This window comes from Vulpes lagopus, chromosome 12 (genome assembly GCF_018345385.1).
Source record: "Vulpes lagopus strain Blue_001 chromosome 12, ASM1834538v1, whole genome shotgun sequence".
Classification (NCBI taxonomy): Eukaryota; Metazoa; Chordata; class Mammalia; order Carnivora; family Canidae; genus Vulpes; species Vulpes lagopus.
In genome coordinates, this window is record NC_054835.1 from 66,949,260 (window position 1) to 66,967,895 (window position 18,636).

Consider the following 18,636-nt stretch of genomic DNA (forward strand, 5'->3'; position numbering starts at 1 on the left):
CTCTCTCTCTCTCTTTAGGGCCAGTTTTGTTGGACGAGTTTGTGGAGTGGTATAAAGACAAACAGATGTCCTAGGACTTTATGCATAGCAGCGAGAGAGTCACTGTTACCACAGATATGTCAACCATTAGCCATAAATTGCTGTTTGTATCAAAGCGCATGCTGCTTTTCTTGCACTGTCTCCCTTTTGCAGGGACGTTTTGGTGTTTGCTATTGAATGGGCCAGCTCTGCTTGCTGTGTAGCATTGTTCTCTTGGAAGGCTGCTTTGCAGTTTGTATTTACACTACAGATTGGTGAATTTGCCAACGTCCTCACTGTGATGATGTGTATATTGCTGTTTAAATTTTGTATATGTGTATAAAAAGAAAAAGCTTCACCTAGAGATTATTTCTGCAAAACTGTATTGTAAAAATAATTTTTGTGGCATATTTCTAGTCCCTTTTTTCAAATGAACCGATTATACTTTATTTGGTCTCAAATGTAGCATTTCAGAACACAAGAGAGAACAGCTGTTACCATAAGCAAATGTTGCCAGAATTAACCTCATTGTTAAAGAGGCCAACTTTTGGAAGGAGGTGGGAATCAGAACTTTTCCAGAGGCATATGCCAAATATAATTTGGTTTCCTTAAATATGAGCGTTTTTTTAAATGATGAAAGTTACAATTATTTGAGCATATAGACGTGTCCCACATGCCACAAATGATTTTCACCACGCAAGGTGTAGGTTTCTATTCTCTGATGTTAAAGCCGTAGTAGTTTGAATATAGGTACAAATGAACAAATTAAAATTGCACCTTTTTTTAAATGAGTTTGAAACTCTCGTAAACTTCCTTTACGGTCTTCTTTTTCCTTTTGCATTCTCCTAGTCAGTGTTGGGTCTGCCGATGCTTCCCGTGCCATTCAAGTAACATTGATTTTGCCTCCTCCGCGGAAACCTCATGGTTTGCTGGCAGTTTGTAACCGCAGAGCACTTTCAGTTGTGGTTTGGATTTTTAGTTAAGCTTTCATGGTGTCTAATTTTCTAATTTTTCGGAAAAAAAGAACTATACTGTAAGTGAGAGGTGTTTTCTTTTGTTTTCTTTCTTTCATGCTAGGCTTTTCCTGGCAGGATGTCCATTGCAGGCAGTGGACACGAAACCACCAGCATTGAGCTAACTTTATTACACAATAGGACCTTTCCTGGAGGGGCCACTCGTCATTCATTACCCGAGTAATTTGTACAGAAAGGTGATAGCCATTATTTATGTGGATGAGGAAACAAGAGTAAACAGGACGGTATTTTTAGGTTTGTATTTTGTGTCTTTTTTTTTTTTTTTTTCCTTGCCTTACCCTTCTTGAGGAAATGTCTAGATAACATGTTTTCCCCTCAACTATCTGGTGCTATTGAATGACTAATTTAGTCCCTAAAGTTTTGTGAAAACATAAAAGTCTAATTATTTAAACCAAGTAAAAAGCTATGGTGCATTTGAACAAGTGAATGCTGTAGGTGTGAGCAAGACCCATGATGGAATGATGATTGGAAGAGGTTCGGCTTACTGCAAAATCTGGCCAAAAAAATCTTTCGGATTAAATGTGAACCTTTAAATGGCATTAAATGAGTAAAGCACACAGACAATGCTACTCCTGACCACTATTTCACAGTTTCTTTGCAAACAGTGTTCAGATTTTCATATTATTTTTTTCCCCTAACTGAACCACCAAAGACAGAAAATTTTGTATGTATATACGGTGTGTGTGCATATACAAGATCATGATAATGGTAGAAGGAAATCACTTCCTTTTTCTACCAAATAGAAAGGTGTGGTTTGCTGTGAAATAAACCAGAAGTGTGGAAAACTCTGTAGTGATTAAGCAGACTTAATCATTCCTTGCTTAGGAACTGTAGACTCGCCTCTACATTACAACTTCATACCAGTTTGCACAAATTAATATCTGAAGAGAATAGAAGATGTTGATGGCAAAGCACAGCTCTTGGGACCGATGTGTTGCAAGGGGTTCCATTCCCACAGGTGCCTGGTATTCCAGTGGCGATGAGCCACAGGCAGGTTTGAATTTGTGAAAGACGTGATTCATTTTCAGAAGTATCCGGTAAAGTTAAAAAAGAAGAAAAAAATCACACTTTAAAGGCAACAGTTCTTAGATTCGGTCAACTATAGTTTTTGCTTAAAGAAATCATAGATGATGAAATTATTTTAAAAGTTAGGGTTAGGAACTGGAGAATGTTTTTAAAACACTAAGCACAGTTAATCCTAACATAAAAGGGTTGTTACGGGGAGCTGTTACATTTCATCCACAGCGAACATTTTGATAATAGGGGGAAAAACTATGCGTGAATTAGAATATGAAAGTAAGTATTCCAAGGTGTCGATAATCTTGCATATCTAGAAGACTCCAAATAATTTTTAAGCTGCCTTGAAAAATAAACCTCTGTGACTGTGGAGAGCTTGCCCTTGGTTCTTGATTTTATGCAGCTATTTTTAGGGAGAGGAAAAGGGGCCAAACGCATAGTAATAAGATACTTTTCTCTTAAAAATGTCCCTAAGTTACATAAAATTGAGCAGTCATCAGACACTTAGTTACTGGCTAATGTTAAAGAAATTAGGGTGCCTTCTTCTGGTTTTTGTTTCTTACCTGTCTACACCCCTTCTCTCCTGCCACTGTGTCTTGAACTACCCATTGCAATACTCTGTCGTCATGGAATACAGCCTTTCGGTGTTTACTGGTAGGTCAGAAAGTCCATGATTTGATTTGCCGTAAACACCCATGGTAACGTAGCGCGCAGCTTTCCTGAAGCATGAACTCTGAATTAAGTTCGTACAGATCTGACTTGACAAACCTGTAGCTTCTCATTTCACGACACACGTCTGCTGCCTCTCCGGCTCCATTTTAACAGTGCTTTTGAAGTTTATCCAGAAAGCTTTCCAAGTTAGTTTGTGCCCTTGGTTTTTATTCTTAAAACTGCTAAAATACCTCTGTAAGCCTTATCTTTTATTCTTTCATATGTTGTATAATAAATGTATAGAATCCATTGACCAACTAAATGTTGGGTGTCTGTAAATGAGACCAAAACGTGGGTTGCTTTTTATCATAAAAAAACCTTTCCCTTGGGGGTTACTGTTAAACGGACAGCAGCCAACCTGTAACTGTGAACGCTTCGTGTCGTCAGTATCTGCATTACGTCCATAAACCTGTGACTCCAGCTTAACTAAAACACTGTTATGCCACCTAACTTGAGTACAGCAAACTGGTTTTAGGTTTTAATGGAATTGATGTAAAATGATATCCCATAAATAAAAAGTATTTGTGTTTGGTTTCAGAACTGATTGGTGACTTCTTTCTTCTCAGGATTGTGCTTCAAAAAACCAGTTAAGATAGTTTTAAAGTATTTTATCTTTTATTTCTTGGCTCCCTCCCCACCCCACCCCCCCACACCCCGCTCTTTATATTGAAGAATTTCAAAGCTACAGAAAAAAAATGCAAGAGTATATCAAGCACCCATCTGTGTACCTCTCACCTAGACTTTCTGCCTGTTACCATTTTGCCACTCTGAGCGTGCATGTGTGTGTGTGTGTGTGTGTGTGTGTGTGTGTGTGTGTGTATATGCAGGTACACTTCTCCCTGCAGATAGATACTTTTTTTTTTCCTGAACTGAGAGTAAATCACATTATGATGCTTCTTACCTAGTGTGTCGAAACAAGGACATCTTTGTAACAACAGTACAATGATCACACTCCAGAAATTTAACATTGATAACAGTTGTATTACCTGATACACAGTCTAGATTAAGACTGAGATCCCTCTCCATTTAGGGATCCCTGGGTGGCGCAGCGGTTTGGCGCCTGCCTTTGGCCCAGGGCGCGATCCTGGAGACCCGGGATCAAATCCCACGTCAGGCTCCCAGTGCATGGAGCCTGCTTCTACCTCCTCCTGTGTCTCTGCCTCTCTCTCTCTCTGTGTGACTATCATAAATAAATAAAGAAAAAAAAAAAAAAAACCTCTCCGTTTGTACCAGTATTGGCCTTGATGGCGATTTTATTCATAATCTGGGGGAAAGTATTGCACTGAGCTGTCCTGTCTCTTCAGTCTCTTTTAATCTGGAACAGTTCCAGATGGAGTACACGCTTCAGCCGAACAGTGAGTTAAAAAGATAAACAACCACATTTTGTGTTTCCAAAAGACTGAGCTAATAACTGAGTGGTTACCATGTGCCAGCGTCGGGCAGAGATGCCCATTTTCACTACGTCCAGCGCTGCCATCTGGTTACCTCTAGTGTGTATCAGCCCCGGTCACCCCCTCTCTGAAATTGTCTTACACTAGAACCTCAGCCCCCCCGATGGCAGGACGTCTGGCAGAAGTGGGTGCCCAGGAAATGTATGTGGGAGGAAGCAAGTCACGGAGCTCATGCTTGACAATGGATTATCAGGACCTGAGAAACCACGTAAAGATTAGAGAACCCACAAGGACCCACCTAGACCTGAGGATTGAAGATCTGGACTTTAAGACTCCCAGAAGCTCGACAGGAGGGAGAAGACAAGATTCCTACAACACAGAATCCAAACACTCCATTTAAATTGGTGATGTAGGTGGTCTTCCGACTCTAATTTGGACCCAAAGCTGAGGATGGACTCAAGAAAATACTCATGCAGACTCCTCCAAAGATAGTAGGCGGAGGTGAAGGAAAAGCTTAATTGCACGTGGATGGCAGGATATGGGGGATGGCCAGTGTCCGGACAGGGCACCCAGCCTGGGCTACAGCCATCGGGGAGGCATGAGGCACTTCGTCCGATGCTACAAAATAGGAACGTGAATTGAAATCGAGTTCTCCAGCAGTGTAACGAGCAGGGTAGACTGGGGACAGAATAAATCACTGATGCCTGTCTCAGACAAAAAAAAAAAAAAAAATGCCAGCTCGAGGTGCATGGCAGGCAGACGGGTGAAGGGAGAAGGTTCCAGGAAGGTTGCCCCAAAGGAAGGGCATTTCTAATAAGACAGCTTTTTAAATAATGGGACAGAGAGGAAAGTGAACTGAAAAATGAACAACATCACCCACAGGAAAAGATGGAAGGTTCCTGAGTCTGCCCCGGGGCCACAGCAGTGAAGACAAGAGTTAGCTGCTTCTGGACAACACCTCTCTTGGCCTGTGTGAGCCCCCCAGGGAGGCAGGACCTGTTCTCCATGGTGCCGTGGGCCTCACGGCCTGTATGACCTGCTTGAACGTTAACCCCATATCTCCATGTGAAGAGTAACTTCCAGCCACAAGATGAGAGAAAACCACCTATGATCCTTCTAGAAAAGAGTTGCCCATGGAACTTAGTTACAGCTAGAAAGGGGAAAAAGCCTAACACGGGAGGAAATAATACATAATACGTGAGCTTTCTGGCCCTGTCTACTCCCCTAAGCTTGTAGGGCGCAAGGTAACCTGAAATATAGAGCGCGTTCACCAGGGTGGGCCCATTCTGCAGAAGATAGTTTGGTTCCCCCCCGCCCCCAGAACTCACTCCTGACATTTATCTTCAATTGCCATTATTAAAAAAAAAAAAAAAAAAAGTGTATACAAGTACTTGCTTAGAAACTAGAGCGAGTGAGTGAGTAGCTATGCTGAGAATAATAATTGGAAACTGAAAAACACAAATTGTCTATAGTCATTAAATGGAAATTTTTTTTAAAGCATCATTTCAAATGTAATCTCCTCTCCTGAAGAAATGCGTTCAGTCCTTTGGAAAAAATTCCTTTGCAATCACTCTGAAGCCTGAGGGTTGTGAAGAACCGGGGCAATAAGAAAGTAAGCTGAGGAGGGTTTCTTTTGTTTTGTTTTTCCTCCAGCACTTTCTAGCAGAGATTTCTCAGAATTGCCTAAATTTGAATATCTGAAATTCAAACTAGTGTTCTCTAGAAATCTTGGGATGAATGTGATGATCAGGAGAGCTGCAGCTGTACTCCCAACCAGTGGACTAACCTAAAAGTTTTGGCCAACTTCCGGTAGTGCCTTGAAAGTCCCTGCTTTTGAAGTGGCTCCATTGCTTAAACGTCCGTCTCTTGATTTTGTTTTGACTCAGGTCATGATCTCGGGGTCCTGAGAGTGAGCCCCATGGTGGGCTCCATCCACGCTGGGTGTGGAGTCTGCTTAAGATTCTCTCTCTCCCTCTACCACTCCCCACTTCTGTCTCACCCTCCCTCTCTCCCCCCTTCTCAAAAAAAAAAAAAAAAAAAAGCCACCGCATTTCATATCTATTTGCTTATTACTGATTTTGGCTCCATTACCTGTGGGGCTCCTACCTGCACCACCTTGAGAGTGGGACTTGGACAAGCGTTATGACCCCACCATAGATGATCCCAATCGAATAACACGTGCCTTTTAGCACCCTATTCGGCATGTCTCATAAGCGCTCCAAATTTTTGTTCCTCCTTTATGTAACTAATCGAGGTGGATTTTCAAATTCTCAGTGTAATCATTTATCAGCAAACCTCAGTTGTCTGTTAGGCAGAACCATTATGTGAAATTGGGAACACGGGCATTAAAATTTGTAAGTGTGCAGAGTGAGGACTGGGATAAAGAGAAAATCAACAGATTGAAAAATTTGGAAGGACCCCTGGGTGTGGGGTCTCATGCCCATTGGGTGTAAGTGGTAGACCAGAAGGACGCTGGGTGCCAAGAGTTCCTCTGGAGAGTAGGGCATTACTGGGGTGGATGGGAACTGAGCATGGATGACTCTCAGGGGCGACTAACAGTGTACACAAAGCTTGTGGTGGCAGCACCGAAGTCGGGCTTTTCAGGACAGAGGAGTTTGTGGTTGCCATCAAGAGAGAGCAGTAAAACTGACGAGGCCCGCAGGAGAAATGTCTCAGGAAAAAAAGATCTGGGATGTACTGAGGCAGCTACCTCAAGCAGGAGATGGTTCCAGATCCCCAAAGTCCACTTGGGCTGTCCGACTATGTTTGAAACCCCACACAGCATGAGGCTTCCAGCAAGTGTGAGATGCCTCTTGGCCCTCTCCCAGAGGGCGTACCCCTCTGATGTCCTCTGGCCCTTAGCCTGCCCACTCACCTGATGATAGTAAGGGGTGCAGAGCACCCCAGCCTTCTCACAGGAGGGACACAGGAAGGTCAGTTGTTCAGGAGTGTCCTTCCCAGGCCCAGCCTCTGGGCATTTTTGTAGAAGGGAGGAGACCCACGGGAGGAAGACCCCTCCCAAGGTTCTGCAAGGGGAATGGGGAGCTGAGGTGCTGGGAAGTGAGAAGGGTCAGGCAGTGTGGGGGAGAGATTTAGGGGAGGGGAACTTCCGTGGGGAGCAGGCGGGGCCGAGGTGTGGACAGGGCTCAGAAAGCAGGGAGTTCACCTGCTGACAACTCAGTTGCAGGGAGGACGTGCGGGCTAGCAGAGACCCCGCGCCCTCCCCACTGGCTCCGAATCCATCCAGCCTCCAAACAGCATGTTTTTTCTGTGCAGTCTGACTGTCCAAATCTTTGCAGCGAAGCAGTTGCGTGACCTAGGTGTCCCCCTATCCCACCGCCACCCTCCCTGCGGAAAGAGTAACTTGCTAGAAGGCACCTGCAACCATCTCCCTCGTGCTCTGGCGTGGAAATTTGGGGATATAAAGGAGCAGACGTTGATGGTCTTTTAGGCCAAGTACTTTTTGAGTTCTGACCACAATGAGATGACATTGCAGGTGACAGACTCATGGTAGTGAGCAAGAAAAAAAAAATCAGACTTTCTGGTTCAATGCCATCATCTTTGGTACTTTATACACTGATGTCATGTGTGTATTCGTGGATTTTGAGAGCTGACTGCCAGCAAGCTGTCACGGATTCAAGGGATGTGGACGGGAAGGCCAGTTGGTGGCTTACTGACACTACTTAGCTCCTTTCAGAAGAGAAGAAGGCCAGTGAGGCAGTGTGTTCTACACTGGTCTCCCGAGACACCTTTCAACAGTCATGGGAACTAGAAGAAACAGGTTCAGAACGTGTATGTAACGTGTGCTAATTCCCACGGCTGGAAGGTGCAAGAGTGAGGATTAAACCCAGGTGGATGTCTCCACCGCTGGCAGTTTGGTATCGGACCACGTGGTGCAGAGAAAAGTTGCCACGAGGAGAATTGAGGCCTGTAAGTCCCACGCAGGCTGCTTGGGTCTCTGATAGATTTGCCAGTGTCCCTCTCCTGCTAATTTTATCGAGTTCTGGGAAAACACGGAGTTCAGGGATTGGCTGATTTTTTCAGAAGTGGGGATGTATGGCTAGGGTGCACTTCAGCCGTGGAATTGAGGTCACTGGAGTAAGAATATTGTTGATTGGCCAACTCAGAAGGGTGGGGCTTGCTTCAAAGGCATGGTCTGATGTGTAGTTTTCCAACACCACCAAGCAAGTACCTGTCTGGTGAGATCCCACAGGTTGAGGGCTGCGTCCACAAGACCGTGCCCCCCCTCCCCCCCCATGGCCACTCCAGACACCAATCACAAGAGCAGGTTGTCAACTGAGATCCTCACCAACTGGCTATAAATTGGAGGTTCCTACAGCCCTTCCTTGGGTTCCATGAACTCACTAGAGTGGCTCATAGGACTCAGAGAAACATTTACTTATATTTACCAGTTTATTATAAAAGGATAGAACTCAGGAACAGCCAGATGGAAGAGATGCATCAGGCAAGATGTGTAGGAAAGGCATGGAACTTCCATGCTCTCCAAATATACCCTTTTCCCCCAAATCTCCATGTGTTCACCAACCAGGAGGCTCTCTGAACCCCATCTGTTAAGGTTTTTATGGAGGGCTCATTACATAGACACAATTAAGTCATTGGCCATTGGTGATTGAACTCGATCTCCAGCCCCTCTTTGGAGGTGGGGCATGGGGATGGGACTGAAGTTTCCAACCCTCTAATCACAGAATGGATTCCCCAGGAAGCCAACCCCATCCTCAGGTTACCTAGGGACTTTCTAAGTCACCTCATTAACATCACAAAAGGCATCTTAATTCTTTTATCACTTAGGAAATTTCTGAGGGGTTTAGGAACTCTACCAGGATCTGGGACCAAGACCAAATATATATTTCTTATCATCAATCACAATATCACGTGTGGGTACTGATGATACGAAGCTGTCATTGATCAACAGAGCCAAGTTTAAAACCAGTTCTAGTAGTGACTGACATGTTACTATGGCCAATGATCCTGTTGCTTTTCCCTCCTTTCTTGAAGAGGGGGCTAGGAACTTATCATCCTCAAGATAAAGGCAGGGGAATGGAGATGGTGGTGGAATGAAGAACTGGAGGAAGCAGGAGGAGGGACCCTACAGCCAAGTGGAGGTTTAGGGCAAGGGACCAGTTTTCCCCTGAGACAAGAGGGGAGTCGTCTGTAAATGAGTAGGAGGTGGTTAAGAGGTCTAACCTTATGGCCTTGGCTTTCTCAGGAACTGATTCAAAGATTTCTACCAAGAGAAGGGAGAGGTAGTGCGTTCAAAGAGATGGAAGCGTGGAAGAGTCCAAGAGGAGAATAAGAAAAGATGATTAACGAGTGAGTCTCATTGTCCCAAGAAAAATAAGAATAAGTCTAGGTTATGTAACTGTGGCACAGCAAGAAGTTGTGAATCCAGGACCTTGACATGAGGTCTAGGTGACACGGCTGACGGGCTCTGGCCCCTAGCCAAAATTGGTATAGAAGACAGCAGGATTTGGGCTTTGGGCTCCTCGGACCTAGGAAACTCCTCTATTTCCAGCCTGCAGAGATACCTTTTGAAAAATAAGGGAAACCCAGTGACACCATGTCCACTGGCTTGAAACTACCATGGGTCCTTGAATGCTTGCATATACTTTGCGTTGTTTTCTGGGTGAAGAGATGGTGAAACAAAGTGGAAGTTTCCATAGTTGAGTTGCCGTGCCATTCCTACTAGTCTTCAAATCCAGACCAGCCCTGTGGTCAGCCCTGTCCCTGTAAATGGCCAACAGACTCGGGCAGAATGACCTCATGTGTAAGAAGAGAGCAGAGAAAGACTAAGACAAGCATGAGAAACTGCCTAGTTACTAGAGTGGTGCCATCCAGCCAGGGGCTTTCTGTGACTTTCGAGCTGCAGGAACACTGGATGATGACATATATGTGATTATTCTGGGATGCTGGAGTGGGTCATCTGGTGGATTAAAAGCAAAAATGGGACAAGGGGGCACATTGTGCCTCAGAGTTGCAATATGAGGAATATCAGACTGCTCCTTACTAATTTGGAACAAACATCAGAGGAGGTCAGTTTTTTCCGGGAATAATACAGTAAGCCCTACAGAGAGTAAGCTGCTAAGGTTGAAGGACAGTTTTTGACCCCTTAAGTAAAGAGGACTCATCCAGTGGTGCTCTAGTTTCTTCCTATGGACTGTCTCCGGGGTTAGATTCCCCCCCTGACATACAGGAGATGTTGAAGGATGTTCTGGGGGATGGAAGTAGGAGACCAAGAGTCAACTAGGCAGGAGACAATCACTCCTATAGGGAACAATCTAGAAATGGAACTGATGGTGAGTGGGAGGAAGCTGAAGAATGGATTTGGGTGGGCCTTACCCCAAGACTATGACATCATTGGCATGGCAACACATTTAAGATATAGATAAGCAGAGATTGACTTTCCACATCATTTTCCAACCCAATACTCCCCAAACCCAAGCTTTGGAGATGAAGTGGAATAATTCCATGGACCTGTGTGGTCCTAATATCCAAATCCATCAGAAGGTGGGAGGCTGTACCTCAATGTGATAGTGAAGTGAAGGGGTTGGAAAACATTCTGAAGGTTGCCTCAGTATGAGAAATCAAATGATAACTGGGTAACCCCTGTCACTTTCCAAATGTGTCTCCTGTTTGCTGAGGGAGCTAAAGGACACCTCACGTAAGAGCCGAGAGTCCTTGAAAAGCTGGCCATTGGTGGTGGTAATTGTAGGAGACCAGCCATCATGCTCTGTGGACATATTAGGAAACAAGAGGAGAGTTGATAGTATTTTTTATTATATAAAGACCCATGTCGTGGTGGTGGATAGGGTCCTCTCAATATCTCACTCTGTCCCAACTATCCCTTTAGCTTAATATCTGTCATTACCCATATGCCAGGCAAAGTGGAAGAAATCACAACCCTCATCAAAAACAAAAGTGATGGCTGGAGTAGATGAGGACATGTATATATCACACTATGTAGCTCTTTTCCACCTTCATGAGTTCCTTAGGCTGAACTTGGGTCTCTCTGAGGCAATGGGGCAAGAGCAGAGGATGTGCCATAATGGCCTCTGTTTTTAGAAAACTCTTGAGAAAAATCATCAGATGCAACAATTAATGTAAAGGTTAGCTATAAAGTCTTCCATAGTATGGAGGGATCAAAGGTCTTGAGAAGTAAGACCAGTTATTCTAGGTTGGTGACGTTCTTGGGAAGTATGTGGATAGCATCTGAAGTTTGCTTCCTACGGTGGCTGTCTTGGACAACCTCCTCAATAGGATAGCTTTAAAAAGTTAGGCAAAATGGTTTTAGAATCTGTTTGAAGGAATTGAAAAGCTACTAAGAAAGTGAACGTTTGTTGGGCAAAGATTAGAAGAAGAAAGAAGCCAAGATTGATGAGCTAGTATTCAAGGCTACTTTTTTCCTTTAGGATGTAGTCCATTCGAGAGTGAAAGTAGAGGCTGAGAAGCTCAGAAGATCTTTTGAGGGTCTCACTGGGGTGAGTTTAGTCTGCCAAGGAGGAAGGGTTCTGGTAAACCCCTAGACTTACGGTTAGGACTCTGAGAAGCTAAAAGGGTTTACAAATAAGGATGAGCTAGAAATAGACCAGCACAAGGACTAAAGCTCAGTTTCAAATCAGTCCAATCCCTGATGTGATTGCAGTGAATGTCCTGAGTCTAACTGCCTGACAGAACCAGAAGTAAATTCTAATCTGGAAAAAAAAATAGACCATCCATGGGTTACACATATATGAAATAAAACACTATTTGCTCATGGGAAAAGAATTCAAATTTAAAACAGTGAGAGGTAATGTATCTTCAGTAAAGCTCATAAATGAAGAAAATAACACAAAATTTAATGATATTGACATGAATGCCTTCAAACTATATTAGACAGGATCATCTTTGGTTTCTGCTGCAGATACCTTTTTTAGCAGGGGAGGCGCAGTGGGAGAGGGAGAGAATCTTAAGAAGACTCCATGCTCAGCACGGAGCCCAATGGAGGGCTTCATCTCATGACCCTGAGATCAAGACATGAGCCAAAATCAACAGTCAGACGCCCAACCAGCTGACCCACCCAGGCACCCCTGCTGAGACTTACTTTCTGCTCTTGCTGCCCTTTGTGAATACGTGAGTTCACACACCTATGGCTATGGCCAACTAGACCAGGGACGTGCACACCTGTCCCAATGGGTACCAATCCATAGACTTCACTGAGCCCCCCGTGTTCTTTTCTTCAGGAATTTGAACTAAAATATACTAAATCAGGAGGAGATAGATGGGTATGAGATCTATAATGTCATGAAGATGTGGGGTAGATTGCCATCTTATATTTCAATAAGTCAGAAATAAAAAGCTGATTGGCACAGAGCAGCAGTAAGCAGCAGCTATGAGATGTGCAGTTCCCTGAAAGACAGATGGAGCAGCTTTTAGTCCTCAAAGTTCCAAGACCAGAACCCATTTTCCCAGCTGGCTTTGCTCTACTTTTTAATGTCTATTTTTAAATGTCTGTAAGACTATTGAAACCTTGAAATAATCTTTCTTTTATTAAGGAAATATCATACAGAAGTTTTTACTATGTAATTTCTTATACACAATGTTATTTAATGTTAATCATTCAAAAATAACTAAGTCTACAAAAATGACAAGACCTTTTTTTTAAAAGATTTTATTTATTTATTTATTTATTTATTTATGAGAGACACAGAGAGAGAAGCAGAGACACAGGCAAGGGAGAAGTAGGCTCCCTGTTTAGAGCCTGATGTGGGACTCAGTCCCAGGACTCTGGGACTCTCAACCGCTGAGCCACCCAGGTGCCCCAGGACAAGACTTTTTTTTTTTAAGACTTTTTTTAAGAAAGAAGAAAGCCAATAGAAAAAAAAAATGATAGGAAATTTAGATATTAGAGTTATCTGATGTGGACTTTAAATAACTCTAAATTATGGGAGAGAATTTCAGCAGAGAAGTGGAGACTATAAAAAAAGGAATCCAATGGAAATTCTAGAACTGAAAAATTTAATAGATGAAATTAGTAACTCAGTGGATTTAGGTTTTAGCAGAAAATTAAGCCCAACAAAGACAGAGTTAACAAATAAAAAATATGTCAGAAAGAATCTAGACTGAAGCACAGAGAAACTAAAAATAAAATTTTTTAAAAGTGGAAAATACAGAGATAAGTCAAGAGATTTACAGCAGAGTGAAAAGGTCTAAGATACAAATACTTTTAGTCCTGGAAAAAGAGGACAGAGAACGTGGCAAAGGCAATATTTTAAAGACAATGTTTAAGAATTTTCCTACACTAGTGAAAGATAAGAAGTCCCAGTTCAAGAGTGCTGCAAACACTCAAGCAGGACAAAGGCAAACCAACATACAAGTAAAACCTCTGAAAAAAAAAAAAACAAAGAAAATCTTAAAAAGCAGCCACATGTATAGGTAGAAATTATAAAATACTGTAGATAAATTAAAAGCAGATAATGACCTGAAAGCACTGGAGAGTAAGCAAAAACAGGCAGAGTCTGAAGATTAGTTGACACCTGGATTAAGAGAATGAGACAGAAAAAGGTGGGTTTTTTTTTTGTTGTTGTTGTTTTGTTTTGTTTTTAGCTTTTAGTTTAGCTTTTTAACTTTTAGTTATGCCACAGTCTGCATCACATGGGGTGAGTAAAACTTTCATAGAAAACCTACAGCCTTTCAACCAGAAGACAGATTTTAGGGCAACCACAGCCTCTAGAAAGTGAGAAGGGATCCCAGAAATAGAGCCAGAAGGGAGAAATCCCAAATTCTAAGTATAAACTCTGCTCAGACTTGAAACTAATCCCTGAACCATGTGTCTGCAGGTTGGTCTACAAGTAGCCCAGCTAAAGATAAAACTACTGAAATGCATTTTGAGGTGCTGCACAATAGACAGAATTGGCTATTTGAATCTAACCAAATTAACCAACACTCTGTGGAGGAATTTAACAGAACCCAGAGTTCCCACAACAAAAGAATCACAATATCCAGGATACTGGATTAACTTAATTTATGAAGAATCAGCAACATCTAACCAAACCTCAAAAGAGAAGACTATCAGTGGCGACTGGTCCTGAGGTGATCCAGATGTTAGAATTAGTAGATAAGAATTTTAAAGTGGATATTATAACTGGGTCAAAAGCATAAAGGAAAACATGGTTATTATAAGGGAAAAGGTGGAAGATCTCAACAGAAAAAAGGAACTATAAAATACAACTAAATGGGAATTCTAGGAGTATCTTTTACTGAAATTAAAAATTCACAAGAGAGGGGCACCTGGGTGGCTCAGTGATTGAGCCTCTGCCTTTGGCCAAGGTACTGATCCCAGGGATCCCACAGGGAGCCTGCTTCTCCCTCTGCCTATGTCTCTGTCTCTGCCTCTGTCTCTGTCTCTCTCATGAATAAATAAATATTTTTAAAAACTCACAAGAGAAAGATTCAATGCAAATGAAGATAGGTAATGGATATTAATCCAATATGGAGAACCAGGAAAAACATTTTAAATGAATAGAAGATCATGCACCTATGGGACAACAGCAAAGACCTAACATACAAATGATTGGAATTTCAGATGGAAAAAAGAGGGAAAATGAGACAAAAAGAAAAAAACCCACAAAGAAACAAAGGCTGGAATTTCCCCAAGTTTAGTGTAACACATACATTTACAGATTTAAGAAGTTCAGGAAACCTGAAACAAGAGAAATATGTAGAAGACCATACCTACGCCCATTGTAGTCAAACTGCTGAAAACCAAAGAAAAGAGAAAGTCACAGAAGTAGCAGAGTGAAAAAACAAAACACTGTATAGGGGAGAACAACCATTTCAGTAGCCATCACTCTTCATCAAACACAAGTTGAAAAGACTTTGGACCAATACCTCCAGTGTACACTCAGTGAAAAATCCATCAAGAATAAAGGCAAAGGGATCCCTGGGTGGCGCAGCGGTTTGGTGCCTGCCTTTGGCCCAGGGCGCGATCCTGGAGACCCGGGATCAAATCCCATGTCAGGCTCCCGGTGCATGGAGCCTGCTTCTCCCTCTGCCTGTGTCTCTGCCTCTCTCTCTCTCTGTGACTATCATAAATAAATAAAATTTTTAAAAAAAGGCAAAGATAATTTCAGATAACTGAAAATCAAGAAAATATGTTCCCAACTACCCAGTTTTGTAGTATGAGAAATATTAAAGGAAACTGTTCAGACTGAACTGAAATCCTATCAGATATAAATGGTAAAGAATGTAGGACAAATTAATAAAAGAGAAGCAGTGGAGTAATTTAATTAATGAAAATGAAGAAAAGAGATAACCAAGAAAAAAAAAAAGACATAAATGTAGGATACATAATCTAATACAAAGAGTAAGATGGTACAAGTAAACCCAAATAATCAGTAATTAGATTCACTGCAAATGGATGAATTACACTAAGTAAAAGACAAAGGTCTTCAGAACAACGACACCACCACCCTAACTATATGCTGCCTACCAGAGGCAAATCTTAAATACCAAAGTATTTAAATAATAGGGTAGATAAAGATGGGTCATTACAAACATTAACAAAGACATGGCTGCTAAAGCAATTCTACCACCAGGCCTAGTGGGCTTCAAGGCAATTAACAGGAGGGATATCATATAACTGTAAATGTTCAATCCATCAAGAAAGTACAGCAATTCTCAATCTTATGAACCTAATAACATGACTTCAAAACATAAAAAGCCAAAAGTAACAGAACCAAAAGAAGACACTGACAAATCTGACATAGTTGGAGGTTTTATCCCGTCTCTCTCACCGACGGATAGAACGGGCCGACAAATAGAATATCCAACATTTGAATGACACAATTCTCAAAGTTGACTAAATTGACTTCTATAGCGCGCTCTTTTCAACAACTTCAAAATAGGCAGTTTTTTTTTTTTTTAAGTGAACACAAAACAATACCCAAACTAACCATATACTGGATCAAAAGTAAGTCTCAACAGATTTCCAATCAAGTACCCAAACAGCAAACCTAAATAATGGTCTCGGAATTCAGGATAGCAATCACCCTCGGGAAGGGGGATAATGGCTGGAAGAAGGCCAGAAACAGGCATCTGGAAGGCTGATTATGTGCTGATTATGTGCTGATTATGTTTCTCAATCTGGGTGCTGGCCACATGGCTATGTACTCAGCTTGTGAAAATGTACTGCAGTCTACTGATGTGCACTTTTCCTGATGTTCTGCTTAAGAAGTTAAGTAGCAAAAACTTCCTACAAAGCAAAATAAAGCAAAACTTCAAGCCTAGATGTCCCTACCAATGAGTTCTTCCAAACATTTAAGGAAGAGATGCACCAAGTCTTTGGATCTTGTTTTATAATATCATCGTGCCCTAGGAGCTTTCCAAGAAAAAGTACTGGAGGTCAATTTCTTTAATGACACAGGCACAAAAACCCTAAATTATTGAGATGCCTGTGTGGCTCAGAGGGTTGAGCATCTGCCTTTGGCTCGGGTTGTGACCCCAGGACCAGTCCTGCATCAGGTTCCCTGCAGGGAGCCTGCTTCTCCCTCTGCCTGTGTCTCTGCCTCTCTCTCTGTATCTCTCAGGAATAAATAAATAATCTTTAAAAATCCTAAATTATCACTATCTGTCCAGCACCACCCTTCCCGTGTCAGGTCCTACCCCTAAGGCCAGCTCCCTTTGCTGGTGTCCATCACGGAAGCGCTGCCAGTATGTCGGACAAACTGCCCTACAAAGTCACTGACATCAGGCTGGCCTCCTGGGGACACATGGCCCTGGACATTGTGGAGAATGAGATGCCGGGCCTGATGCGCATGAGGGAGATGTACTCGGCCTCCAAGCCACTGAAGGGTGCCCGCATCCGGCCCTGGGTGCTGAGGTGCAGTGGTCCAGCTGCAACATCTTCTCCACCCAGGACCATTGCTAAGGCTGGCATTCCAGTGTACGCGTGGAAGGGGGAATCGGACGAGGAGCACCTGTGGTGCCTTGAGCAGGCACTGTACTTCAAGGACGGGCCCCTCAATGTGATTCTGGATGACGGAGGTGACCTTACCAATCTCATCCGCACCAAGTACCTACAGCTCCTATCAGGCATTTCTGAAGAGACCACAACAGGGATTCATGACCTATACAAGGGGATGGCCGACGGGAAGCTGAAGGTGCCTGCCATCAATGTGAATGACTGTCACCAAAAGCAAGTTTGACAACCTGTATGGCTGCCAGGAGTCTTTTATAGATGCATCAAGCAGGCTACAGATGTGATGATTGCAGGCAAGGTGACAGTGGTAGCAGACTAGGGTGATGTGGGCAAAGGTTGTGCCCAGGCCCTGTGGGGTTTTGAGGCCCGCGTCATCATCACAGAGATCGACCCCATCAATGCACTGCAGGCTGCCATGGAGGGCTATGAGGTGACCACTATGGATGAGGCCTGTCAGGACGGCAATACATTTGTCACCACCACAGGTTGTGTTGACATCATCCTTGGCTGGCACTTTGAACAAATGAAAGATGATGCCATTGTGTGTAACATTGGACACTTTGACATGGAGATTGGCATCAAATGGCTACATGAAAATGCTGTAGAGAAGGTGAACATCAAGCCCCAGGTGGACCACTACTGGCTGAAAAATGGGCACCTTATCCTCCTTTTGGCTCAGGGCTGGCTGGTCAACCTGCGCTGCACCATGGGCCATCCCAGCTTTGCGATGAGCAACTCATTCACCCATCAAGTGCTGGCACAGATACAATTGTGGACCCACCCAGACAAGTTCTCTGTTGGGGTTCACTTCCTGCCCAAGAAGCTGGATGAAGCAGTGGCTGAAGCTCACCTGGGTAAGCTGAATGTGAAGCTGACCAGGCTGACTGAGAAGCAGGCCCAGTACCTGGGCTTGTCCCGTGATGGCCCCTTCGAGCCCGATCGTTACCGCTACTGAGAACCAGGCCTATCGTTTGCCTTATAACTGCTGGCCTTGCTGGGGTCCCACCTCTCTTCCCCAAGAGCAAATGGTGCCAACTTTGAGATAGGTTTGTTAATGTCCCCCACTGACTCCCCAGGGCTGGTCACTCAGTCTTTGGCCTCTGCTGCATCCCTTGTACTGTTCTCGGTGTGGCAGAGGGAATTGAGAAGCCCCTTCTCAAGCCCTGGTCATAATAGAAGTACCCAGGAAGAACCCACAAGGAACCCTGAGCTCAGTGGTTTGGGAACTGCTCGCCCAGTCAGTCCTTATTTAGGTTGGAAGTCCGCAGTGGTCACGGTCCAAAGCCCATACACGTCACCTTCTAGGCCCTCACTTGGCCTATGAACTTTGTACCCATGTTCTTAGTTTACTGGTTCACTGGTCCCTCGGCCCATGAGAGATGAGAATGGATTATATCAAAAGGATGGGAGGACGGGCAGCCTGGGTGGCTCAGCGGTTTAGTGCCACCTTCAGCCCAGGGCCTGATCCTGGAGACCCGGGATCAAGTCCCAC

General features: G+C 43.5%; 1 protein-coding gene and 1 pseudogene across 16 annotated transcripts in view; both read left to right on the top strand.

Moving 5' to 3' along the window:
* DCUN1D4 (defective in cullin neddylation 1 domain containing 4) overlaps nucleotides 1-3,317 on the top strand; it is a 71,174-nt gene extending 67,857 nt beyond the window's left edge. For all 16 annotated transcript variants that reach the window (XM_041724785.1, XM_041724789.1, XM_041724787.1 and 13 more), the window contains one exon: nucleotides 19-3,317. In XM_041724785.1, coding sequence (XP_041580719.1) covers nucleotides 19-74 — 56 coding nt within the window. In that variant the 3' untranslated portion in view covers nucleotides 75-3,317. The remainder of the gene's footprint in view (nucleotides 1-18) is intronic.
* Nucleotides 3,318-16,878: 13,561 nt separating this feature from the next.
* Nucleotides 16,879-18,102, top strand: LOC121473873 (annotated as a pseudogene).
* The last annotated feature ends 534 nt before the right edge of the window (nucleotides 18,103-18,636 follow it).